General features: G+C 37.4%; 1 protein-coding gene across 1 annotated transcript in view; it reads right to left on the bottom strand.

Moving 5' to 3' along the window:
* Positions 1 to 4479: 4479 nt before the first annotated feature.
* The window catches only part of LOC109105284 (glutamate receptor ionotropic, kainate 3-like), a 124257-nt gene continuing 100763 nt past the window's right edge, over positions 4480 to 27973 (bottom strand). Inside the window, exons 12-16 of the mRNA XM_042755774.1 lie at positions 21383 to 21501; positions 15253 to 15470; positions 11859 to 12084; positions 10367 to 10617; positions 4480 to 9044 (exon numbers count right to left, since the gene is read on the bottom strand). Of these exons, the coding sequence (XP_042611708.1) occupies positions 8616 to 9044; positions 10367 to 10617; positions 11859 to 12084; positions 15253 to 15470; positions 21383 to 21501 (1243 nt within the window). The 3' untranslated portion in view covers positions 4480 to 8615. The remainder of the gene's footprint in view (positions 9045 to 10366; positions 10618 to 11858; positions 12085 to 15252; positions 15471 to 21382; positions 21502 to 27973) is intronic.

Raw genomic sequence — 27973 nt, forward strand, 5'->3', positions numbered from 1 at the left:
TTAATAGTTTCACTAGTTAGGAGCCTGTTGAACCAAATGTTAAAAAGTTGTAAAATTTGGGGCACCAACTGAAGATGGTTTGAGATGTCATCATTCCAGTTTTGATGTCATTTATCCAAACATTTTACAAACATCAGTTCAAATTTGTTACAGTTAAAATAACTTTTGAACTGAATGTCCAAAAACAATGAGACATAACAAAACAAAACAAATTTCCCATTTCATTTCACAATGAAAGTAAATGGGGTCCTGTGTCTTTTGGACCATATATGGTTATATGGAGAGAGAGAAAAAAAAAAAGTTGACACATTCTTCAAAAGATTTTCTTTTGTGTTGTGCAGACAATCGATCGATCAATCAATCAATAAAAAATAATTTGCTGCCATGGCTGGTTCTGTAATTGCTGGTTGCACCTATTTACAGAACTTTATTATTATTATTATTATTATTATTATTATTATTATTATTTATTTTATTTATCTATTTATTTTTGAAGACATCTGAGAAATAACTCAAGCTATATTCAAACTCAAAAGGTGTTGAAGTCAAGGCATGTACAGTAACACTAACACTAACAAACATATTTTATTAAGAAAAAAAAAAACTGCTGCTCTACACTATATTGGGTACAAAAGAGTTATTGTTGCTGGCTCTGAGGAGGATAGCATCTGCAGCCCTGCTGGGAACAATATCTCCGTTTCAGTCACCTTCTGTGCCAAGGTGAACACCTCTATCAGAGCAAACCTCCTGCTCTGCTTCAGTGCAACTGCACCTTTCACCCATGATTCCACAGAGATGCAGAGAGCAGTGGCTTAACTCATAACAGGTCAGTGATGCATGGCTGCTCAGCTGCAGCAGTACTCTGCAGAGACACGGACCAGACCAGGGTCACACGCAAGTTAAGGTCATGCGGAGAAACTGATGGTCTTTCTTGAATATGATAGGATTCCCAGAAAATCTTAATAGAATTATTATTGGTATCTATCTATCCATCCATCCATCCATCCATCTTCTCTTTTTCTGCTCTTCTATTGGGCTTTTCTTGCCCTGAGGGATTAATTGATAGTGAAGAGTTCATAAATCTCGCCATTATGAGGGAGTTTCTCTTCGCTCATTATTCACTCACAGACCCTGCACTGCATGTCCCAGAGCTCCCTGAAATGTTTGGGGAGACGTCTGAAATCTACTCACACTCAAGGTTAAATTCACTCCAACTGTCTTTCTGCTGCCCCATTTTATTACTGGCAACTTGAAGGTAAATTAACACGAGTAAATCTTCATTCATGCTCATGTGAGACAGAAGAGCCTACATGCCTGGGTTACTGATGCATGCAGAACAGCAAACAGCATGGGCTTTATAAAAAGGTTAAAGGCTGGTTTAACCAAAAATACAAATTTTGTTATTATTTACTTACCCTCATAATGTTCCAAATCTGTATGATGTTTTAATCCATGTAACACAAAAGGAGATGCTTTATAAGGAAATGATCACCATGAGTATTTTACAATGAAAGTGAATGAGGCTATCTATCTATCTATCTATCTATCTATCTATCTATCTATCTATCTATCTATCTATCTATCTATCTATCCGTCCGTCCGTCCGTCCGTCCGTCCGTCAAATTTAGGTCCTAAAAACATTATGGGAACACTGTTTTGAAATGTTCCTAAAATGTTGACATGTCCAGTTTTCATGTTGTAATTATATTTTTATTTAAAGGTTTCAAAAATGTTTCTTACAAAGTTCTACTACCTTTATTGTCACCCAAAATAAAACATTATTTGAACATTTATTTCTAATATTCTAAAATGTTGACATGTCTGGTTTTCTTGTTGTGATTATAACATTATTTAAAGGTTCCTAAAACATCATTAAATGTTCTACTAACTATTTTCACTCAAAATAAAATGTTATTTGAATTTAGAGTATCATTAGGATTTAGAGTTTGTTTCAGTGTTGTTAAATCAGCACAGTGATTGACTAAATGACTAATAAAATCTTTAGAAACTGCTGTGGAGTTAGCTCTAAACTTATGTGTGGGGGAAAATCATGCTTTGGAGTTAAACAATAGCCATTTGATTTGATTACATGGAACTATACTTGTATTCCTTACTTGTAAGTTGTTTTGGATAGATAGATAGATAGATAGATAGATAGATAGATAGATAGATAGATAGATAGATAGATAGATAGATAGATAGATAGATAGATAGATAGATAGATAGATAAAAACCCTTTGCTAAATTAATAAATGCAAATAAATCAGATAATTTCACACAGCAATTCCAGTAAATTACCACAAAATGACATTTAACCATTTTAAATTTACATTTTAAATTTGTAATTAGAAGATATAATCCTTTTGATACGTCCCGCCCTAACTTCCTGTTTCAGTAGAAATGACATCAACACATTAAAATTTGTTGTGCACTTCAGTAGGACTTTAAAGGTAATTTACCAGTGAATGTTGTATGTGTGAAAGGGGTTATTAAAAAACAAAAACAAAAAAAAAAACATATTTTTCATTGAGTTTCACAGAAGAAAAAGTCATACAGGTTTGAGTAAATAAAGACAGCATTTACACTGATGAATGAAGTCTACCTTTAAATATTCTCGTGGTCATAAATATATGCATTAGATCTTCAACTTCATACAACGCCCCAGAACATTCCAAGAACATTGTGTCTTTCCTCGAACACTATACAAACGTGGACTTTAGCAATTCACACTGCTGCTCTGTTGTTCTTTGAAGTGAGAGTGAAATGCTCTCCTAGCATGAGTCTCTTTATCTGAGAGCTGCTGAGCTCAGGTGGACGTTCACTTCAAAGAGCGCTCATGCTACAGGAAAATTAAAACACGCAGCACAAGCCAAAGTTCTCCAAAACATTCTGTGTTCAACACTGCTGATAAGAGACCACAAACTGACCTTCTTACACTATTCCACTGCAGACGAAGCAGAACATTGACAAAGAGTGGAAAATCAAATGGATGAATATGAATAAACACCACAGGCAAATATATACAAAACATGACTTGTAAAAGTTTATTTCATTTTATTGTCTTTTTGTTTCATACAATTTTGTAAAACAGCAATGTTCACATTGTTTCTTCATTCTTTTTTAATAAAATAGATGTTTATGCTTCGTAAATAGGATTGATTGATCCAATATCCAAAGTAAATGTTCAATGTTATGCAATTCGTACAGATAGAAATGAATACTTCATAGTCTTTCATCAGATAGATATGAAGGCATGTGAGATAAATATGGTCTTCACTGTGTGTTGCTGCAAACGATACTAAGTCATTAATTACAATGAATGTGTCTAAGTGTAAATATATGATTTAATCTAATTCAATAATAATTTTGTTATCTACCACCATGTATTTTCCATCATCCTTAAAGTGCTACACACAAGGTGACAACTCCTATTCGAGGAAAGGAACAGTTCACACAAAAATGAATATTCTGCCATTATTTAATAACCTTCGTGTGATTTTTATAATGTTTTGAAAATACTCACGTTGCTCTTTTCCATTGCAAGAAAAGCTGACAATGACAATGTCAGTATAAAATAAATAATAAATAAATAAATATAAATTAATATAAATAAATATAAATAAATATAATAATAATAATAATGAAGTTGAGGAAGAAATAAAAATAAATAAATAAAATAATTAATTAATTTGTTATTTAATTACTGTATGTTTGTATTAAAACCAACCCGAATACTTTTATGAATGACTCTGGAATGCGTGCAGTTGAAAGTATGAATGACCAAACAGCCAATCAAATGAAACACAGAGAGAGTTAGTTTGATTCACTTTTTATGAGAGAGTTGGTGGAATTCATGTTTGTGTGGAAGATTGAGAGATAATTTTGAAAAATATCAAACATTAAACATCTAAAAAGCAGAAAGAAATACCTCTGCTGCTGCAAAAGCTTGAGAAAGCAGCTGAAAGACTATATAAATGCTGTATGACTGTATCAAAGCCAATCAGCTGAATATATTTAGTTAATAATTGGTATAAGTTCACAACAAATTTAAAAGATAACACATGCTAAGTTATTTAAAATTCTAAAGATTTTATTTATATTGTAAATATTTAAAATACATAATTTCAATTAAAAGTTTCATAGTAATAGTCAAATTTTCTAATGTGTAATGCATTAAGGGTATAACAAAATAATATATCATTCTTAAAAAAAATAAAATAAACAATAATTAGCAGCAAAAACAAGTACAAAAGGCCTCAAATTATGCAGTGTTATGTTATGTTATTTTGTGTTATGTTATTATGTTATGTTATGTTATGTTATGTCATGTTATGTTATGTTATGTTATGTTATATGGTATATGTTGTTATGTTATGTTGTTATGTTATGTTATGTTATGTTATGTTATGTTATGTTATGTGGTATATGTTATGTTATGTTATATGGTATATGTTGTTATGTTATGTTATGTTGTCATGTTATGTTATGTTATGTTGTGTTGTGTTGTGTTGTGTTTTAGAAAAATCTGTGTAAACATTCTCCATTTGTGTTCCACTTAAAACAAAAGTAAATAATGACAAGTTTTTGGTGAACTATTCCTTTTTTGTCTGTTATTATATGTTATAACTTCCTTTATGTCCTTTAAGGGGTCTATTTTGTAATATTGTATTTAGGTGATCTGTCAAAGAAACAATTTAGTGAACAAGAATCATACTATGATATATATTCACGGAAGAATAGCTTTTAGAGAAAAGACTGAGTGATCAGACAGATTAGACAATGTAGACATCTCTACAGAACCTATTAAGCCATTTGAACACTGTGGGAGAAATAAGGGAAACAATAATTAAATAAGCCAAATATCCATGATTAGTGTTCATGGAAAATGTGAAAAATGACATGGAACTGGTAATCATATTCTTCTCTGAATATGCTGTTATATGTCTTATTTATATACATCTGATATGAATACATAATGTTGCAGAATATCTGGAACGCCTCACATAGTACATCACTCAGATTTCTTATCAACTCCTTCTATGAATGGAACTGAATGTGTTGGAATTGGGGCCCTGGGCTTTAAATTATTGTTATTGTAATCCATTTTAGTAGTTTCTCAATAGTAGATCCTATATTACAATGTGCATGTACCACACTTGATACAGCATTGCACAAATTATTTAGAAGAGAATTGCTGAGGGGGGAAAAATACAGGTAAAAATCATCGATATTTAGCAAAATACAGTAATTTTCTGTTCATCTAATATATACCCTACTTTGCAAGAGAGTGTTAAAATTACACAGAATTTGAATAACATATACAATGAGCTCTCACCAAAGAAACATCGAGTCACATTAAATTATTCTAATCGATACATAATTCACCATAAAAACACAAAAATGTTTATTTTTTTCTTTTTTTTTTTTTTTTTTTTTTTTTTTGCCTTTGTTTTTCGACACTGTCCGTTAGATTGACCTCACAGAGGTCTTTCATTGGTCGAGCTGCCGTGGGCGGGTGGGCAGCGGGTGAAGACTCTTAGCACCTACACCGTTTAGTAGCTTAGTAGGGTTTCCCACATGTAGACAACACATGGATTCAACTACCTATGAGAACTGTCACTAAATGCTTTTCTGAAAGAGGGTCTAGTACCGTACATCTGTATTGCAGTTTTGATGTTCAACACGCTTGTATTGCAATTTACTGTAGCCGTCTCTGCATTTGTTTACTCTCCTTATTCAATGAAGACTCAAATATGCAAATGTGAAAGCCACTACCCTCTTACACCTGATGTCCAATCATCTGAATATTTAACATCAAGTTCAGACACAGTCCTGCAGAATTTGAGAACAGCGAGAATGCTTTGAAATGAAGTACACCTAAATGATGGCATTAAAATATGACCGATTTCAACCACATGAAACATGGAACCACCCAAAGCTTCTGAAGATTTTGGAATGATATTATGGATAAAAAGTGCACAAAACAAATGTAAAAAAAATAAGAAATCAGTGCATTTACTTCAAATGAACTGTCCATTAGGTCGATTCACCCGCATTCTGTCATTGTTTATTGACCCTCATGTCATTCAAAAATGGTATTATTTTCCTTCTTCTGTGAAACCCAAAATTAGGTTTTAGCCAGAATCTCAGAGTTACTCTGTTTGATACAACAAAAGTGGGATATTATTCATACTGCCAAACTCCATATATAACAATAAAGGCACCACAAACAACCGTTTACACCATAGAAGAAAACTATCACTAATTATTTAATAAATGCTCTAAAAGAATAGGGAAGTCAGATATCATTGGAAACATTTCCAGACATTTATTTTTCCTAGTTGATGAATGGTAAAAACATTGACAGCTAATTAGATCCACCTGTCTAAGGAGGCTTTCACACTAGCACTTTCGGTGGACACCTGGGTTCATTTGACGTCAGAGTTTTGTTTATTTGGAAATTGGGAATGCTGTTTTCTGAACTCAGGCGTGCACGTGTGAACTGTACTTGAGTCTGCCTCAAAAGGGTGATCTGGGGTATGAATGATGTGAACTCACTTCTAATGTGAACACAATCATACTAAATCATGGACGTGAGTTGCTACTTCTGAATTGGTCAAACTGTGTATTTATGTGTTTACTCACTTTCCTGAGACAATTTATTTCACATTTATATAATCTTTTTTTGCATTACATTCGTGACAAATAAATGTATGTACCGTTCTGTGTTGGCGCTTTGGAAACAAATCTAAATTTTCAAATTCTGAAGTACAAAAATTAAGCTGACTTTTTCATTTTGCTGTCTTCTGCATAGTCGTTACCTAGCATCAGGGGTAAACAGCTGCCCCTCTGATGACGCAAACACACTGTGGTTCAGAGCCAATAACTGCCGTGTGAACACAATCCAGCAGGAGCAGGGGGAGGGGGATCAACTTGGGTCTGGACCAAGCAATCAAACCAAGTGTGAAAGCACCCTAAAGCGATTGAGCATTTAAAGTGGCAGATGACGAAACTGCAAAACCGTTCTGTTTGTATGGACACTAATATAGTTATCGTTATAGTTATCATTCTTGGTGTAAACAAGTCTTTACTTGAACATTATATGCAACTACATTTATTCTGCAATTACATGATAGCTAGAGAAACATGCCAAAATGTGAAATTCATTATTCGAGATAATCTTCTCCATCAGGGCAGAGGCAGGGTTTGACGTGTCTTCTTGGACTAATTTTAAGATGTTTTTTATCACTTTTTAAGCTTGGCAGTATAAATCACCACCAGCTTTTATTGTATGGAAAACAGCAGCTGAAACATCCTGGCCAACATTTTTTTTTTTTTTTTTTTTTGTCTTAAGGGAAAAAAAATACAATAAAAATACAGGTTTTGGAACTATGTGTTGGCGATTTTCAGTTTGAGTGTATTCTTTTAAACAAATTTATTGAGTTTGTTTTAAGTAATGCAATAATTTTGTTATAAACCTCATAACAACAAGAATGAAAGACGGAATAATAACATACAATAATAACAAACATCCAGATGTATTCTGATTTAATGTTTTGACGAAAGGCCACACCCTTTTGAAATGCTGAACTTCAAACAAGTTGACACTGAAAGCTCTCAATGCAGATGCGGATGGAAAAAGCCACTGTAATCATAGCGGACTTGTCAAACAGATACACGGCGAGAGACATTCTCTCTCATGTACATCCTAAAATGGTTTCGGGTTCCTTTGTATTAGCTCTCCACCATACAAAAACTCTGTGTTTGTGTCGAATCCTCTGCATGTACCGTGTGAAGTGAGTATTCTTGATATGAGGGCTGTGATTCTCAGGAATAACTCATTTAACAAACACAGTGGAGGCAACATGTCACTCGCTCTCTTGTCTGTAGGGGAAGCTGCATTTCAAGTGTCTAAATCCATTTGGACGACAGATCTTTGGCAACTGTTGTGTTTATCCATCATTACCATTAGATCTCGCTGTGTAAAAAAAACATCTGCTTGCAATGTATGAAGCAGGAATGAATCAAAATGGCTGCGAGTCTTGCTCAAAACTGCCGTACAGAATTGTTACTCATTTTACAATTTGTTTAGGTGGCTCGAATTAAATCCACCCTGTTTGTTTGTGCATTTCCGTGAGCGAAGGATGCCGCTCCACCTTCTCTAGCCTTTGGAAACTTGCAGTCTAAGGGATTTTTTACTTTTCTAGCAAGTCACACGGGCTGCTGCGGTACAGCATATTAACTAAACAGTTCCTACGGTCCGCCACATATCTGTAATGTGCATCGCATTCAGAGAGATGTCACTTTTTTGTTGCATCCCCACCAAAAAGCAGCAGCATTTTGGTGAAATCAAAAGATAAATCGTCAGAACTCTTCAAAATCAACTATAAATGATACTCTAAGGAAACTACTTCCGTTTTGCATCTGTCCGTAGTTTAATTTATTGCCGTGCTCAAAAAAAGCTTATTTTCCACATTTTCACTTTGTTTCGATGAGAAACATTGATTTTTGTTTGATCGGGGGGCTCCTTCAAGTCAGATCGTCAGCTTCGCTTTTGAGTGCCATTTGTAAACATCAGACTCGGGCGCGGATAGTTTCGCAGACGTGGCTCGCTCTCACAGGAAGGATACTGATCGGCCTCCCTCTCGCAATGGCATGGTGGGATACATTGGTTTTAGGATGTGGTCACTACCTGGTTTGCTGCTACCACCACCGTTCTGACTGGCCATTTGGTGTCGGATGTCTCTGCGGTTGATGGTGAATGCCGTAATCATCTTGGAGCCATAGTCCCTGCTCTCTGGCATGGCGCCAGGGACGTGCCTCAGGTGGCCGTCGCCCAGGCAAGTCATGGAAACACGGGCGTCATCGCGGTTTTGCAGCTCATGTTGTCCTTTCCTGGCAGGCGATGGTCGTTGAAAGAGTGCATGTTGATCACTGCGTCCGTCTTCACCGAGGCTGGCGGCTGGCGGTGGAGCTTGTGTTTCACTCGTCTCTCGCATGTGAACGACAGTTTGATCTCTTCCATCACCGCATTGCAGAAAGACCTTTGATGGAAAAAAAGAGACAGGTTGGGGGGAGGACAAAGAGAGAAGAGGAAGTAAGTACGTTCACGTCCATTAGCTGAAGGAGCCATTTTCGGGTAATGCTAACCTAGGGACGAGCACTAGAAGTAACATATTACTGTGTCAGCATATTACATTTCTGCTTTTTTTTTTTTTTTAGCCCTGCTTTTTAAAGAAGTGTCTTATGCTCACCAAGACTGCATTTATTTGATCAAAAATACAGTATAAAATTGTGAAATATTATTACCATTTAAAATAGCTGTTTTCTATTTTAATATATTTTAAAATGTAATTTATTCCTGTGATGCAAAACTGAATTTTCAGTCTTCAGTGTCAAAAAGATACTTCAGAAATCATTCTAATATGCTGGTTTAGTGGTCAAGAAACTATTATAATTATTAAATGTTGAAAACAGTGCTGCTTAATATTTACGTGGAAACTGCTGCATTTTTAGGATACTTTGGAAAAAAAAAAAATTTGAATAGTATTATATACAAGATACACAAAGGTGTGCAAACTTTATGTTCAAGACATGTTCTCTCTTGTATTCTATGTGTTGTTCTTTTATACAATTTAAACATTTAAGTTTCTTTTGACCAAAACAATGGTTTGATATTTTTGTGTTACCGTTTACATAATTCAGTCTTCAGAGTGTTTTGCTATAGCTGCTTCTAAATCAGTGAGACCAAAAACAATCCTTAAAATAAGCTCCAGCATGTGGGGAAAAATAACACAATGTTCCAGTTCAGTAGGGAATATAATTCATTTTGAGGTGAGATGTGTGATAAAAAATTCCCATTTTTGAGTGTGCTTTTACACTCAAATACATGATCAAAGTGGTTTAAATGTCAACCTCCAGCGCTGGCATCTTATCTATGAAATGTGTCTACATAAAAAGGAAGTGATTTGCGATTTGCTTGCTATGCTTTTTGATGTGCGATCGTTTCTTCATCTCTTTTCTCAAATAACAGATCCATTCTGTGATGTTATCAGGTGTGAACGAACACTCAGCTTTAGTCAGCATGCAGAACGTCTTCATTTCAGAATGTCTCAAATCTGTGACTCTGCACGTGTAATGGTACAAGGGTTGCTAGGCATGCACTAGGGTCTTCTGAGTGGTTGCTAGGGTGTTTTTAGCAGTTGCTAGGGTATTGTGGGAGGGTTCTGGGAGGTTTGATGTTTAGTTCTACATAGTTGCAAGAGCATTACAGTTGCTGGGATGAAAGTCTAAACGGCACTAATAATTGTTCTTTTCTTTCTTAGCCAAGCATCACATTATAACGTCGATTTCCAATTAATCTCACCTGTTCACGCTCTGTGTTTTTTCGCAGTTTGTAGATGAACTCTCCTATTGCCACAAACACTGACAGCACCAGACCAGAGGCCAACACAATGAAGATGCCACCTAGATTCTGGATGCCCATGGGACCCGTTTCGTACCGCTCGTCTTCCAGACAGCTGCTGCCGCTCCACCACTTCTCTTTGAGCATATGAAGACGGCCATCTTCCAGTATACCGAGGATGGCGATTGTGATTTTATCCCTGTACGGCGAGCCTGAAAGAAATTAATTAATAGATGAGAATCTTTCTTGGAAACTTGAATACAAAAAAGACTAAGGACATTTTTTCTTCTAAGTAACTAATAAGCCTGACAAATCTGCAAGGAAAAACAGCAACAATAATAACAACAACACATTGTTAAATAATATATAATATTAAATATAATATATATAAAAAAACTTTTTGTTTTTTTTATAATATATATGAATTGAATTTTTGTTTTGGTATATTATATATAAAATTATTGTTGAGTAAGAAATGAAAACAAAAAATTTAAATAGATTTCACATTCTGACACCTACTCTGACACACTTGAAAGGAGCAGCATTTCAACAAAGCATTATATACACTCAAACACACACAGTTTAACCCACTCCATTCCACGCTTTAAAAACAAAAGATTAATGTGTTGATTTTGAGTTGTGGAATGTTTTATTTTTTTTTATTTTTTTCAGAGTACTGTGTTTTGCAAACTATGCAGCCTTCAAGTTTTATGAATCCAGCAAAGAGGTCAGTATGTGATATTTACATATGCTATCGGTCAAATGTCTTTTGGATTTTGCTATATTGCTAGTTTCGGATTTGATACCTGACTGACTATTTAAGAGAAATAAGGTTCATTTTAGTTTTTAAGGTTCACTTTCAAAAAAGTGAAGTGACGTGACATGTGGCCAAGTATGGTGACCCATACTCAGAATTCGTACTCTGCATTTAACCCATCAAAAGTGCACACACACAGCAGTGAACACACACACACACACACACACACACACCCGGAGCAGTGGGTAGCCATTTATGCTGCGATGCCCGGGGAGTAGTTGGGGGTTCGGTGCCTTGCTCAAGGGCACCTCAGTCGTGGTATTGCCGGCACGAGACTCGAACCCACAACCTTAGTGTTAGGAGACAGACTCTCTAACCATTAGGCCACGACTTCCCCCGTGGGATACGTGGATTACGGGAACTCTCCATAGGCGTAATGGTTTTTATACTGTACAAACTGTATTTTCTATCCCTCATAAACCATGTTCACATTGTAATACTTATGTTATTATACACATTTGTGTTCTCATAAACCATATAAACCTGTAAAGACACACACACCCATGCAATATTTCTTAATTGTGTAAAGTAGAAAGTGCCGTCAAATCAAAGGTGTCCATATATCACCATTTTACAACTGCTTATAGTGTGCATCATCCAGTCAAAGTCAGAACTGTGTTATAATGGTGGTTTTACCTTTCGGGGTGCCAATGCCATAACCTTTGCTGTCGATGATCCCGCCAACTTGCGTGAGATTGCAATTTATGCGTGTCACATACTCAATGGTCGTTGACTCCATTAGAAGGGCGTAGTCTGACTTTAGCACTCTCTGAATCCCATCTTCAATGGACTTGACGAATGACGTGCTCTGCCTGCTACTCATGAAAGCCCACATCTTCTCAAATGTAGACACTCTTGATTTCTGAAGAAGAGAAACAATTTTTTTTTTTTTTTTCTTTTCTAAAAGCAGCTACTGTTCATATTATTTGGAAATCACCCTGTTTGGTGGTCAGTACAATATATATCTACCTGGTCTCATGGCATAAACATACCTGGGGGCACTTTTTTGTGAGTACATATTACTGCAGTTTCCAAAATAAATTAACACTAGAGGCAGTAAAACTCTGACACCTTTTATTTCGTTTTCACACAAAATTTCGATTAATAAAACGTCATTTTCGTACTTGAAGAATATTATGTTATGACTTCTAAACAATTTTAATATGCTGGGAGATTTGAAAACTGATGCTTTTGAATATTAGCATCGCACATATCCAGCTTCATATCTATGGGTTTTCATAGACGGTAGGTTTGTTTGGTAGCTCACGGAATACGGAGACATACTTGAGAGGTGAGGAGCTCCAGTTCGACAAAACAGGTTAAGGGTTGGGTTTTTTGTAGGGCATATTTCCAACATGATAGAGCATTAACTTTTAGCATCAGTCCCCGGATATTTGACTTCTGAACCGCCTCAATACGTACCTATATCAAAGTAATAAAAACGTGCCAGGGTACACGTATTGAACCCGTGTTTTAACTAACTGGATTGAAACTTTAATAAATGTACTATGTGTTGCTTTGGATAAAAGTGTCTGTTAAATGTTGGCTGATCAAGCAGAAACTATTTTCTTTGTCCTTACTTTGTGCAACATAACCAACACTTGCCAAACTAGAGCAGCATGCTATTTTTTATCCATGTATACAATTGTATACGGTTGTCACTTCATAAGAATCTATGAATACATGTTTATCCTCAAATGGTTTTAACAGAAATGTCAGCCTCCCTGCATAACATGCATTTTTTCACAGTAGTGTTGTGACCATGTTTTGCCATCTTCCAGCAGAAAATCATACAGTTACAAGCATAACATACAGTAGAAAGCGTACTAGTTCGCACATACTGTACATGCACAACATCCTCAAACACCTCAAAATTCAGCATTTTCCCCATCCCGTGTCTTGACTCCATTACAGTGACACTCTCCAGCTTCACACTACAGTGTGCTGGTGTTGGTGCTATTCTCTTAACCTTGAGCATCTGTTATTGTTCCTCCCCCTTCAAATGCTATTTTCCCTGGTGTCTCTCAATATAATTGAAAGTGGCTGGGAATTGGCTTCAATGTTGGACTGCACAAGAATGAATAAGCAACTGGAGTGATACAGCTGACACTTCCTAGATTAAACAGTCACTGTGTATGCTGGGTTATGGCCTTTATAATGCTGCCTTCACCACAGCTGTGCTTGTTTTACTGTACATAACATGGCTGACTGAAAATTAACATAATAGCTACTGATTACTTTGCAGTATATACTGCCAATTATATTTTTGAATTTATTATATGAAGCAGTACGAGTGGGTTGTTGTACATACCATGGTATTTGGTAAATTTCATAATTGGTAAATTTCTTCATGGGTAATATCATTAATAATTAAAAGCATTTGCTGAAGCAACCATGCCATTTTAGCTTGCTTCTATGAGCTGTTGAGCTCTTTTATCATGACTTGTGTTTAACAGACTCATGCACGCTACATCGCAAATGCAACACAGTACCGGATGGGCTACCGAGCAAGTTTCCTTCATCAGAAAATCCATACATATGGAGCTAGTTATGTAATGCAAACATCAAAATGCATTTGTTTACAAATTGTGTACTATGGTATTTCTTTATCAACAATTTCCCCCTGTATTCATAATTTGTGTGAAAAGGTGTTCAGGTCATTCTGTCATTCTAAAAAAAAATCACATACTATGAACAATACACTATATCTGCAGAAACTGTAGTGTGCTATTCTGAACATTGAGTCTCCTTATAAAGAAATATATTTTGATTAAGAGGAGGAACCAATTGTGTGTGTGTGGGTGTGTGTAGCTTTCCGTCTCAGAATAATGAAACTTAACATCACAATTAGCACTCAGTTTAAATGGCATTTCATGGTTTTTTAAAGGAGGTCACGTTAGAAACCATAGCTAATCATGGATAATTGTTGGCTCTATTCCATGAAACATTTAAAATGACCCAAGCAAATGAACAAGTGCGAGTGCTCTTTGATTACTCTTGATAAAATGTTAACTTAACATTTGAGGTTCCAGGTCTGATCGCTGTAATACTACATCTGAATTTTCAGAAAACCAGCAGAACTGAAGGTGTTTAGGCAGTGACAGCTTGACATTTTAATTGCAAACACCTGTTTTTTGTAATCTTCATTTCTAATGCTGCAATCATATACTTCAGGAGAGAAAAAAGATGCATGATCAAAGTAACTATGCACACTAAATGTCAAAGCCATATGCAATCATATTATATGCATACACTGTTTCTTTTTATAGATATATAAAATAAATAAATAAATAAAAAATAAAAAGAATTGATAGAAATGAAAGAATTTTGATCTGAAGCAAAACAACTATGCTTTGGGGCATGGTTATTTATGGAAAATGTATATGAAAATATTACCACATTAGCAAAAGCAGCCTATATTTTGAAAGAATGCATAAATATGCAATCACTGGTTTAAAGACACCTCGATTTTCTGTCACTCAGAAACCTGCTATACTTTTTTCTCTGCTCGGCACTACAGCATCTGAGAGCGAAACTCAAAGCCATGAAAAAGTAAAACCCTGCAGGCAAAAGTTGAAACTTTGGAATAAAAAAAAAAAAAAATTATAAAGGAACACTTCAAACATGGAAAAGAAGTTAGAGCATGGGAGAATTTGCTTTTACAGTGGGAATTAAGATCTAACTGTAAGGGATTGCTTAAAATTTTGTGTGGTTTTGTTGATTTCTCTTTGTTTTCTCTCTCTCTCTCTCTCTCTCTCTCTCTCTCTCTCTCTCTCTCTGCACAGCTCAAGAATAGAATAGTTGCTCCTTTTTTTTTTAAAAGTTAGCTGAAGCTGTCTTTCAAAAATCTTCTGTTAACGTTCTCCAGTTGTTCTCAACACTGGTGACAAAAAGCCGTGTGTCAAGCTTCAAGAAATAAATAACATGTCAAATATACCACAAACAGTGAACATAACCTTAGTGAACTGCCATTGTGATTTGTCAAAGTTCTACACTTCCAAAAAATCATGTTCATTTCAGAGGGTTGTACCTTAAAGAAGGACATGGTTGCTCCATCTTTGACTACACCGTACTCTATTTTGGTCTGTTTGGCCAGGTCATCTGCTGAGTCCACGGGCGAATCCATCCTCTCCACTGTGAGGAAAGCAGCCAGATTCGCTGTGTAGGAGGAGATGATGATGAGGGTGAAGAACCACCAGATTCCTCCGATGATTCGAGTAGAGAGAGCTTTAGGCATCAGTTCTGAACCTGAACAGAAATTAAATGCATCATCAACTTATTACATAAGAATACATAATTTTAGTTTATAATTTACATTTACTTAAAAAAAAAAAAAGGAAAAGGGAAAGGGAAAGTGTATAAGATTGTTGCTTGTCAGTGGTCCTGTGACATACATTTTTTAAGTACATATATTCCATGTAGTTTGTATGAATTATTTAAACACAAACAAAATGATTTTTAATATATTACATATGATTTTTATATACTTAAAAAAAACAATTTTGTGAAAGTAAAGACTTTTACATTGCTACAAAACATTTACATTTCAAAAATAAATATTAATTTGAAATATTTCTTGAGCAACAAATCAGCATATTAGAATGATTTCTGAATGATCACATGACGTGATGCTGAAAATTCAGCTTTACATCACAAATACATTACATTGTCAAAAATATTCAAACAGAAAGCAGCATTGTCTAATATTTTTTTGAGAAAACATTACTGTTTTTTGATCAAATAAAAGCAGCCTTGTTGTGCATAAGATACTTCTTTTGAGAACATTAAAAAATCGTAGAAACTCAAAATTTCTAAATGGTAGCATGCATGAATGAATAAATAAATAATTTTCTTGAACTTTTGATCCATTATAAGAACGCATGCAGCTCATCTCATAAACACAAAGAGATGATGGACAAACAGAAGAGTTCCTTCAAGATGGGAGCCAGTGAACAGTGCAATGAAAAGTTAGAAAACTGCAAACCCCTGAGTCTTTCACACATATACACACACACACACACACACACACACACACACACACACACACACACACACACTTCTATATACTTTTAAACCTAAAATAGGAAAGTATGCTTTTAGTTTACTTTTTATTTACATCTCAGAAATGGGCTTTATGTACTTCTCAGAAATATACTTAAAATTACGTTTGTTTATTTGGATAATTGCGTATGGTATATGTATGTTTTTAATTTAATGTAAAGAATTTCCAAAAAAACACAAGTGAAGAAGAAGAAGAAACAACAGATACTAACACATGTAACACGATCATCTGACATGAAACAGCATCAAAACTGTAACGTTATTGAATAAAATGTCGACCGATGAAGAGGTTATAATTACAGTAAAGGTTAAAGTAAAGTTTGGGGTGTTGATCGATTTTGATTATCATTCTGAATCCAATTTATAGTCTTTTTTTTTTTCAACTTTTTGTACAAAATGTTATTTCTTTATTTTTTTATGAAACTTACCCACATGAAAGTGTTTTAAAAAAAAAAAAAAAAAAAAAAAAAAAAAAAAAAAAAGAATGCATGGAGCTAGAATAAAATGTTTTTGTTCTTTCTTTGGATGTTTTATATGTTCAGATATTCATATAACAAAATATATAAAAAATAAAACCTAATTAGGGACATAGTAGTATACTTAAAGTATGATGTAAAGTTCACTTAAAGAAAACTTTTGAGTATACTTGCAGTATAAAACTACTAAACTAGTAGTTTACTGAGACTATACTTCAAAGTATTTAATTAGTAAACTATTAGTGTACCTATAAGTTCACTTTTACTATAATTGCAGTACAAACTACAAACATAGAGGTAAACTATTTGTTTATTCAAAGTTTGCTACTGTTATACATAAAGTATACTTAAAAGTATACTTTTATATACTAGAAAGTGGGCCAATTTAGTCCCAAGGAGTATTGAAACAGTACAAGTACTGTATATTGTATACTTGCTACATAAAGTATACTTAAAAATATACTTGAACTTTAGTTAAGTATACTTAATAAAATAAACTTGAAGTATACTATTTTTTTGGTAAGGGCTTCACCTTCATTCAATTCTGGATTGGCTAAAATACAGTTGACAAGCTATATGTAAATATCTTTTTATCACAACATACAGAATCAAATCGGCTTTTGTGAGAGAGGGTCTTTGGTTTGTGCTCTTGCTGTTTTGGATGTTCCATTATCACGTTTCAGTGTGCAAGCTATTAAGGAAATGCTGATGTCATGACAAACAACCAGCTGACAGATTTTCCAGCATAACGCTGAAGCTAAACATCTGCTTATCGCTGTGTAAAAGTAGGGAAGGCAAAGTTGCTAAACTGTGGCCGTCTGTGGGTTATTCTCTATGGGTTTGCTTCACAGTGATATTAATTATGATGACCCGCTTTTCCCTGTCCTGCTATTTCTTTCACAAGCCCTGAAACACATCAGCCTAGTTTGAAGTTAAAGCATTTCCCAATGAGAATGATTACCTGCACTTAACATTCCCACCTTCTTCTCGTAAAGAAGAAAGTCACAGTGCAGCTCGGCGCCGGAGGCTAGTATTCAATATTCAGCCTGCTACCCTTTCCACTATCAGTGTATCCAAAGCAATAATGTTTTAAACAATAGCATTAAAGATTTAAAGATATGTTTAAAATTAGGGAAACTGAGCAAATTGATAAAGCACAGCAGTCATCTAATTAACAATTTTGCAGTTAGTCAATGGTGAACAGAAATGCCCCTGCTGAAAGAAACCAACCTAAAATGGTTTGCTGGATTAAGCTTGTTTAGTTGATCAGCCATAACCCTCTCTTCTTCTTTTTTTTCTTTTTTTTTCAGAAGCGACTTGCAAATCCAGACCATTTTCATGTGATAATCTACAGTTTGCAGAATGAAACATCCCTTTTTGTTGAGCGGGCCATGTCTAACCTGAATAATTTTTGGACAGAGATGAAAAATGAGCTTTAATGCTTTTATCAGTTCAGCTGCACTGCTGTGTGCTAGCATGGAGAAGCTTTCTGTCTGACAGGAAATATTTGAAAAATGACAATGCATAAAAGAATTAAGACAAACTTACTGGTATTTTCTGACAAGTGAAAACATTTATTTTATATTTATGCCATTTGTTTAGTGTCTGGTTTTATCCGTTCTCTTTTTTTTATCAGTAGTTCCTGTTGTCTTGCTCTAGCTGCAATTATACTGGATTTACTTCTTGGATTATCCTTTCCAGACAATAATTGTATTACTATAACTGTGTGTCTCATTAAGCTATCAACTTTGTCTCAAATTGACAAACATGGCTGCTATTTCAGTAGGCTGTTTCAAATTGGCAGGTATCGCATGCATATCAGTGGAGATTTTGTGCGTAATGAAATGTGCGGCAGATTTGCGCTCCCCGCGAGGAAAGATTCACCATGGGCGCGGAAAGAGTCTTTTCTATTTGTCTCCTTACATGAGGTAAAACATTGCATTACTCCCTGGCCTGCTTTATTATGCCAGTTGGTTTTGAGGGTATCATTTGCTAATGTGTGCCTGTGAGGGGTGTGAAAACAGCTTCAACCCCTGTGTGTCTTTAATAGCTTCCTCCTTCTAATTCTGTGAGGTGGCGCCTCAGCACAGAGCCAAAGAAAATATTTAAAATCGTATTAGAGGAAATAATATTTGAGATAGAGTCATTTACTTTGGTGTTGTGTTGAGATAAAAAAAAATGGATTATGGTTGGAAATTGCTTCTTATTCAAACCAGTTCCATTAAAAGACTAAAATACTGGAACCAGATGATTTTGGTTCTATCAGTGATCGCTAAAAGCTTGCATTTTCAATGCATATCGAACAGCGTCCTGAAATACTTCAACTAAGTTTTTCCTCATCATTATTTAGCGGTGTTGCTACTGAATCTATAGAGCCGCTGCAAGACGATGCAAGAGTTTTAAATTAGTTGTGAGCATGCAATCTTACAGGTGCAGCAAGTGTTTTCTGAGAAATGCTGCTGAAAGTAGATCGGACTGAGCACCAAACACACTTCTAGCCAATCACCTGTAAGGGGCGTGTCCACTCATGATGGGGTAGTTGCCTGTGTTGCATAGCATGTTCATGAATTTAGGGGAGGAGCTATCAAGAAAAGGGTGAGATGCTTTTGGGTAGGGGCGTGTTTGTTTTGGTGATTTTGAATGTCAACAGCGTTTCTGAAAAATCACTTACTCCTTTAACTGAACATAAAGTGGGAGAAAAACTGAACGCCAAGCAACAACAAAAGTGCAAGTAGTGTAGTCTGATTCGTGAACACATACATTGAAGAAGAACAAGAAGAAGAAGAAGAAATGTAGAAACTATTTTCATTCAGAAATTGATAGTAAATTTACAATTAAATATAAACAAGTTACACACTGAATTAAAATCTAATTCATACCATTTTAAAATTGTAAAAAAAAATAAAAAATACATCCACATTTGTTGGATTATTACAGTTTTAACATTTACGTTACCTCAGGTAATGTATTCATTATTATTCATTATTATTTCAGTCACTCAAAATGATATTCAAACTCACATTCGACCCTTTCAACATTAAATAAAGTCCATAATCGGTACCAGAGTTCATCATTGCCATGGATTTTATGTTGCTGTTACAGACACAATGTCGCAGAAATAGAAACTGTTTCTAAAATAGAATCTGCTTGTCGCTTGTCACGGAGTATCAGACGTCACACCCACGGACCGTTGGCTTAACGTCTGATGCATATGGGACACAAAAGTGGAAACACTTCAGGAGTGTTGAAGTCATCATCGGATTGGTTGAATTCTACAGGATTTCCGTGAGATGTGTGCGTAGAGTTCTTTAACGCTACGTCTGGAAACAAAGATACCATGGCACCAAACCCCCTCACGAAAGAAGAAAGCCACCGTGTCTACAACTATGATGACGAGCGCTTATCAGGATCAACTAAACGCTGTATTTTCAAAAGTATGTGAAATATTTAAAGTTCATGGCATAGAATGTTATTGTGGTGACATTTCCACGCCTCAAAACGTGACGATGAACGAAACGAACTGTGATAAGTTGTTTGACATGTCGGTCAAACGGCCTCATGGGTGGGACTTGGCCAATGAAAGCTGCCATGAATACCAGATCTTCAGGTGTCTACTTGTCATGTATCTCCATCACAGCTGGTTAGGACAAAAACTCTGATTAACATGGAAAAGATACCTTTCATCACGTCATGGCACAGCATCGCCTCTGGTTAGCACATGGTGTAACGATTTACTCACTGATTCGGTCAAACCGGTACTTCATGTATTTCTTCATGCCCAACACAAAATGATCTGAGGTGTTACTATATTATATATTAACATCAGGACTGTTTGAAATTATCAAATTCTGCACAGAACATAATCGTCAGGTTTCAGTCTGGTTAAAAATGCTGTCTGACTTGATGTAGGTCATGCTAACATGTGTTGCGACAGCAAGGCAGCTGTAGTTTTCTGAGTTCAGACATCTGCTTTTGCTGGAGTAGACTGCTGGTCAACTGTCTACAAGAAGTGGGTCTTTGCCAGTTTGACTACTCTTTTCTGTCTCCTCCCCTGACAGTAACTCCCTACTCTCATCTACATTCGAAGCAAAGTCACTGGCATCTCAAACGAGCCTATTAATTTCCTTGTGATCTCCTTGTGTCACTCTAAAGCTGCAGGCCAGCTATGGTGCATGAATGAAACACTGCATTTGAGACAAGCAATAAAGAAGAACAATGTATAGATTTTGGGACATCTGGCCAAATGGATGAATGAGATGAAATGAACCACAGAGACGCCCCACTGTGCATTTGCTATGATAGAGACAGTCTTCTGTCGACTTTCATCCCAACCTCAAACTCACATAGTGAAGGTCTCTGATGGCAGCTGAGTGTCAGGAAACAAACGCTGCTGTTATCCCTCTAACCTGACAGTGTGTATGACAGATGTTTGACACCCCTCATCTTCGCCTCACTGACAAGCAAGATGACTACTTCCTCCTCCTGTCAGAAAACTCTGAACTCAACATGGTTTTGACAGGCAAAGGGTGGAAGACAGTCATAACATGCTGTTGTCAGTTTTTTTTTTTGGGCTTGTTTGCCGTCTTTGGAAAGTGCATTGAGTTTGCAGTAGAAGCACTGTACCTTGCTGCATGAGGGAGCCCACGCCAAACCAGAAGCTGTTGAGAAGGGTGAAGTTGTTTTCTACCACATCGGAGCCTGGGTTACACGGATGGGCATCATACCACTCGTACGGGCTGAACCTGTAGCAAAAACATAAGAGAGTTCTCAAACTCGACCTCTATATTTAAAGATGAAGTGTTTTGCTCTACCAATGACCCCAAACAGAACTCCAAAAATAATGGTTTTACAAATGTGAAAAGTACTAGAACTACTCAGAACATCTAAAAAATCACGAAGTGGCATGCTAGTAACTGCACAGCACTGTGCTAATAGTAGCTCAGAACACTTTAGCAACCATACACATAAACCAAACATTGTGCAAAAACCATTTACTGGTATATTTTCTGAAAAAAACATAGTAATATTCCCTTGTGAAGAATAGTACATATTACAGAAAAAAAAAGAGAAAAAGTTTCTTTTTTTTTTTTTTTCGACACTTAAGTGCATGCTATTTGCAATTAAATGAAAATGAATTATAATTTAAACTTTTTTTGACTCAATTAAGTAGGACTTAAGTACATATTTCTATGTAGTATCATAATTCTTTCTATTGTCTTTGAAATGTCGTTAAGAGTGATAAACTAAAATATACTTACTAGTAAAATGTACTTAATAAAGCCATTTTTACTGAAGCTTGCATGCCATTTATTTAAATATATTTGTAATTAAACATTTGTAATAAATTGCAATTTAGTAAAATTAAAATATAAATAGCACACTACAGTTAAAATTATAATCAAGTACTTTACATGTGCTTTAGTCGGTTAGTCAAAATAAATGTACTTCTTTACAGCTTGACAAAATATTACTAAAACATGTTTTAAAAAATTGTAAGGAATATCTTTTAATTTGACATTGCAAAGTGCACTTTTTAAAAGTATGTAAACAATCATGAAAGTGTACTTTAAGTACATAAAGCATTTATTTAGGTAATATTATCAGCAAGTGCATTTCTTTCTTTTTTTTATAAATTTCTTAAAGTACACTACAAGGGTACTGTCAGTACAATTAAGCACACTGGTTTTTCACAATGGTAGTCATTATTGCATGTTATAAAAGTTTCATATTATTAGATTTGCTAATACACACTCTTACTAGCACAAAATTACTTCTTACTTCTAATCACAAACTCTCCATATTAGAAAACACTTTAGACTAGACTTAACAATCATGCCAGAGGCATTTATAACCCTGGGGAAATGTATTACAGATTGACCACTTCAGGATATTTTGTTGAAATCAAGGCACGTAAGTGTGATGAGAGTATACATCTTGGCTCTTTTCAACTGCTTGTTAAACTATAACGTAATTAACTCTGGACACTCCCAGCAACTGCAGATGTCTGTAATTTCCCTTATAACACCTGTCCTTTAACATCTACAGTACATCTAACAGTACAGTACATCTACTAGGAACATCTAACAACAGATGCTTCAAAAGATGAGAGATAAAGGTATTGCCAAGGGACTTATTAGCAGAGCACAAGCACCGTAGCTGGAAACTTGCAGAAGAGAAGTTGTAGGATTACATTTGTGTATGTGCATGTTTTTACTCACTGCCTGGTTATAAATAAATAAATAAACAAATAAATTATATATATATATATATATATATATATATATATATATATATATATATATATATATATATATATATATGTATAATATATATAACTTTTTTTAAGTTAAAATAATATCTTATATTCTAATTTTACAGAGACATCAATAAATGTGGCTGATTTCCCTGTAGAGTACTATTGCAAAACACTGACTCAACCAATGGCGTGACCGATGAGGCAAGGCCATCTGTTTATTTAACCAATGGCACACAGGAAATAGTTTGACATGATTTTTGTCATTTAGTTGGGTTAAGTAATTAATCACTAGCCAGTAATTGCATCTTCAACAGTGTAATTAGATTACTGTACTAATTGCTCTCTCTAAAACATATTGCATTGCTTATTACTAACTACTCTCTAATCCAACATAAACCTCAGTGAGATGAACAACAAAACGATAGACATGAAACTGTTATTTTAATTCTTTCAAATAAGTGATATAAGATTGCACATATCATTATTAACTAAGGTATTTAAAGGCAGAAGATTACGTTAAAAGCATTTATTTTAACATTAGATGTTACATTTCGATGGGAAATCCACTATTGTTTTACATAGAATTGTTCTATACAGTGTTCAATGCAATTACTTCAGAAAACTACAGAAAAATTAAGTGTAGTTCCCTTTCAGTCAGTCACTCTCAACATCACATCGGTGACCAAAGAATTTGGAAATCTCTTCGATAGACCAATCTACTTTGAATGTAAACTAAACCAGCCAATGCACATTGGCATGCAATTATTGCATCCAGCTGCCGCTGATCACAGCATGAGTATAATAAGGCAGCAGGTGCAATGCATACCAGCTTTTCGCTTAGAAGCCGAGCAACAATATTGTTCTGTTCAACTGTGTCTAGTCATGAACGAGTTCAGCACCCTGTCAGAAGCTTTGTGTGTTTGCGAGGCGGCGCTTCAGTGGTGGTCGTTCCAGAGTCGAGTAGGTTGCGCATTTCAGGCTGCACTACCCTTTGTCGTGTTGCAAGCAGCCATCTCCCCTGTGAGCCTCAGCACTAAAAGAGCATTTCCTAAAGAGCAAATTTCTCTAAAACAGCTCCACAGGTGCATCTTTGTAAAGATGACGGATCGTCCTCATAAGGATGCCATTTCACCCATGCGTTTCTGGGTGCAGTTGTTGCCTGGCACCGGGTGATGGTCACGATCGCTGCCTCACATGTCTGGGGATCAAGCACTCTGAGGTGGCCTTCGTGGATGAGTCATGTTCCCACTGCGAGAAGATGACCATCTCGGAGCTGCGAACCAGACTCCGCTACCTCCAGGGGGTAGAGTCCCGTTGCCGCTGCCGCGATCTGGGGCTTGTTCTGGCAGCCAACAGACAAGAACCACTTCCAGCAGTTGCACGGGCGGTTTGAGGGTTACAGTGGTGGCAAACTCCTCAGGGAACCAACCCTTGGGGGACCATCACTCTTCTTGCATCCCTGATCCAGCAGAGTGACCCACAGGACATGCTGGGCCCTCTTCAAAGAGTGTACCAGTGGTTTCCAGTGGACCTCCTCCCGACCAGATGTCGATCTCAGCATTGGAGGGAGAGCTCTCTGATGAATATTCGGCCACGCTGCCACCCTCCGGGATGGTGGCAAAGCCTGAATTGGATCCGGAGACGACAGCTATGCTTTCCCAGGGCGCCGAGAGGGTAGGGCTTGAGTGGAAACCTCCACCGTGTCCCGTGAGCCTTCGAGGCTGGATAATTGGTTTCTCAGGGTGGCTTGCGCTGGTTCTCAGCACCCCGCCCTGGTGCCTTTCTTCCCGGAAGTGCGTGACGAGCTCACCAGGTTGTGGACGGCACCTTTTGCTGCCAGAAACTGGCCGGTGGGCTCCTCCTACCTCACCACACTCGACGGCAGTGCAGTGAAGGGGTATTTGGCGATCCCCCGGAGGAGTGGGCAGTACTGATGCAACTGTGTCCTAAGTTTGCCTCCTCCTTGGAGGGGAGGTTTGGAGGGGCCCGCAGCTGCATTGGCACACCAATTATCTAGAGTTTTTAGCAGTGCGCCCTGCCTTGAACCATCTCAAAGGGCACTTACGAGGCAAGCAAGTGTTGGTCTGAATGGACAACACAGCGACTGTTGTGTACATCAACCGACAAGGTGGTCTGCGCTCCCTTTGCATGTCGCAACTCGCCAGCCATCTCCTCCTTTGGAGTCGGAAGGTTCTCAGGCCCGGAATCTGTTCACAATCTGGGCCTGCTCAACCGTACAGCCGACGAGCTGTCTCGAGCAATGCTCCCGGGAGGATGGTGACTACATCCCCAGATGGTCCAGATGATTTCGGGGCTGCTCAGGTAAACCGGTTTGCTTCTCCAGAGACCTCTCACTTCCAGTTGTTCTACTCCCTTACTCCCTTCCCTTCCCCAGGAGGTATCGAACACCATCACTTCGGCGAGAGCACCGTCTATAAGACACACTTACACTTTGAAGTGGAACCTATTTGTCTAGTGGTGTTCTTCTCACTGAGAAGTCCCCCGGAGATGCCTGATTGCGTCCATGCTTTACTTTCTGCAGCAAGGGCTGGAGCGAAGGCTGTCTCCCTCCACCCTCAAAGTTCAGGTTGCTGCTATTGCTGCGTACCATGACCCCGTGAATGGGAAGTCTCTAGGTAAGCATGACCTTGTCATCAGGTTCCTTAGAGGGGCCAGGAGGTTAAATCCTTCCCGGCCCCCCTCTATACCCTCTTTGGACCTGACTATAGTGCTAAAATCACTACAGCAGGGCCCATTCGAGCCTTTGCATTCAGTTCTTTCATTGAAAACTCTGCTCCTGCTTGCACTGGCCTCCATCAAGAGGATAGGGGACCTGCATGCATTTTCTGTTGACGATTCGTGCCTAGAGTTTGGGCCGGCTGACTCCCAGGTAATCCCAAGGCCCCGGCCCGGCTACATGCACAAGGTTCCCACTACACCTTTCAAAGACCAAGTAGTGAATCTGCAAGCGAAGCGCTGCCCCCGGAGGAGGCAGATCCGAGCATTGAGATGCTACGTAGACTGGACACAAAGCTTTAGGACTTCAGACCAGCTCTTTGTCTCTTACAGAGGCCGGCAGAAGGGGAATGCCATCTCTAAGCAGAGGATGGCCCACTAGATTGTGGATGCCATCGCCCTGGCTTATCAGGCACAGGGTGTGCCCTGCCCATTCAGGTTGCGAGCTCACTCAACTAGGAGTGTTGCATCCTCCTAGGTGCTGTCTCGTGGTGCCTCGCTGACAGATATTTGTAGAGCTGTGGGCTGGGCGACCCCCAACACTTTCGCTAGATTCTATAGCCTTCTTGTAGAGCCGGTATCCTCCTGTGTTCTCACCTCAAATGGGTAGTGGCACAGAGAGGCCCCGGTTAGTGTCATCTTGCTAAAACTGCTCCAGAGTGTCCGTAGTGTAAACCCTGTTGAGATCCTCCATCACCTTAAGCAGCCGGACGCGGCGGAACGTCCGGTGCCAGGCCTTCATGATGAATCTGTGAGAACCGTGGAAGGCTGGGTTCTATATTGAGACCTAAGCAGTACTCATATGTTTATAGTTCACGCTATAGCTTTTTATTTTTTTTGGGGAAACGTGCTCCTGGCGATCGACTGTCCTGCAAAGTTCAGCTCCAACCCTAATCAAAAACACACCTGAAGCAACTAATTAAGGTCTTCAGGCTTACTTAAAAATTAAAGGCAGGTGTGTTTGATTAGGGTTGAAGCTAAACAATGCAGGACAGTCGATCGCCAGGAGCAGGGTTGGGCACCCCTGCCTTAGAGCCTTCCCAAGAGGGTTACAATCACTTCCAATTTCTCCTTATACACCTAAACAGATGCTATATGTGTATTTGCTTCCGAAAAATCCTTCGGGAAGGATGGGGCTTTCACAGCGTCCTTGTTCCCAGTGGAACGGGTACATTTTCCAAGTGTTATCCAATCTCATTCAGTCTGGTAGTGCTTTGACAATGGTGAGTAGAACTACTTGTTCCGAGCCCCGGCCTACACCAAATAGGGGTGCAGACGGCTCACACAGGGCACTGGAAGGGGCAGCATCCATGGCGCTTTGGTAGGGATCCCAATTCGTCGGTCACCGACATGACGTCGAGAGTGACCGACTGAAAGAGAACGTCTTGGTTACGTATGGTATCCCTCGTTCCCTTAAGGAGGGAACGGAGACGTCACATCCCGTCGCCATGGTTGCTGTACCACCGCTGAGCGGCCAGGTCACTGGCTTGGCTTCTCAGTGAAAACCTGGTATGCATTGCACCTGCTGCCTTATTATACTCACGCTGTGATCAGTGGCAGCTGTCTCATTTAGTTTACACTTGAAGTAGATTGGTCTATCGAAGAGATATCCCAATTTGTTGGTCACAGACGTGACGTCTCCGTTCCCTCCTTCAGGGAACGAGGGTTACCATACGTAAACAAGACATTTCTTACTTTACTTTTTAAGTGAATAGCAATTAAAATACAGTAATACTTACTAAAGCATTACACCCAACACTGTTTATGACCCAGTGATTTGTGTTACAGTGTTCCTCATTCAACTGATTCTTAATTTCTCCCTTAAATTATGTACTGTAAGTAACTATTTTAAAGGAAAATGGTGTCTGCATTTGCATCCCATCTTACTAATGCAAACTGTAAGCCAAGTGCATTCAATGAGAAAACATGGAAAACATGGGCATGGAATTTTGGGTAACCCTAATGATATGTCGGGGTTTGATTTTTAATTTAAATGTATTTTAACAGAATGTGATGTAACAGGTACGAGAAAAGTACAGATCTAAAATTTGATCACTGTCACCATCTGCCACAACACTCAAATAGTTCTATAGTGTTTTTTTTTTTTTTGGTCTTTTGTCATTTTGTAGTATCAGTTATTGTAACTGTACTTTTATCTGTCTGTTACATGTTTAATGTTGTTAAGAAGTGGTTAACTTTAAGCTATTGTTCCTGTGGCTTGT

This window comes from Cyprinus carpio, unplaced genomic scaffold (genome assembly GCF_018340385.1).
Source record: "Cyprinus carpio isolate SPL01 unplaced genomic scaffold, ASM1834038v1 S000006746, whole genome shotgun sequence".
Lineage (NCBI taxonomy): Eukaryota > Metazoa > Chordata > Actinopteri > Cypriniformes > Cyprinidae > Cyprinus > Cyprinus carpio.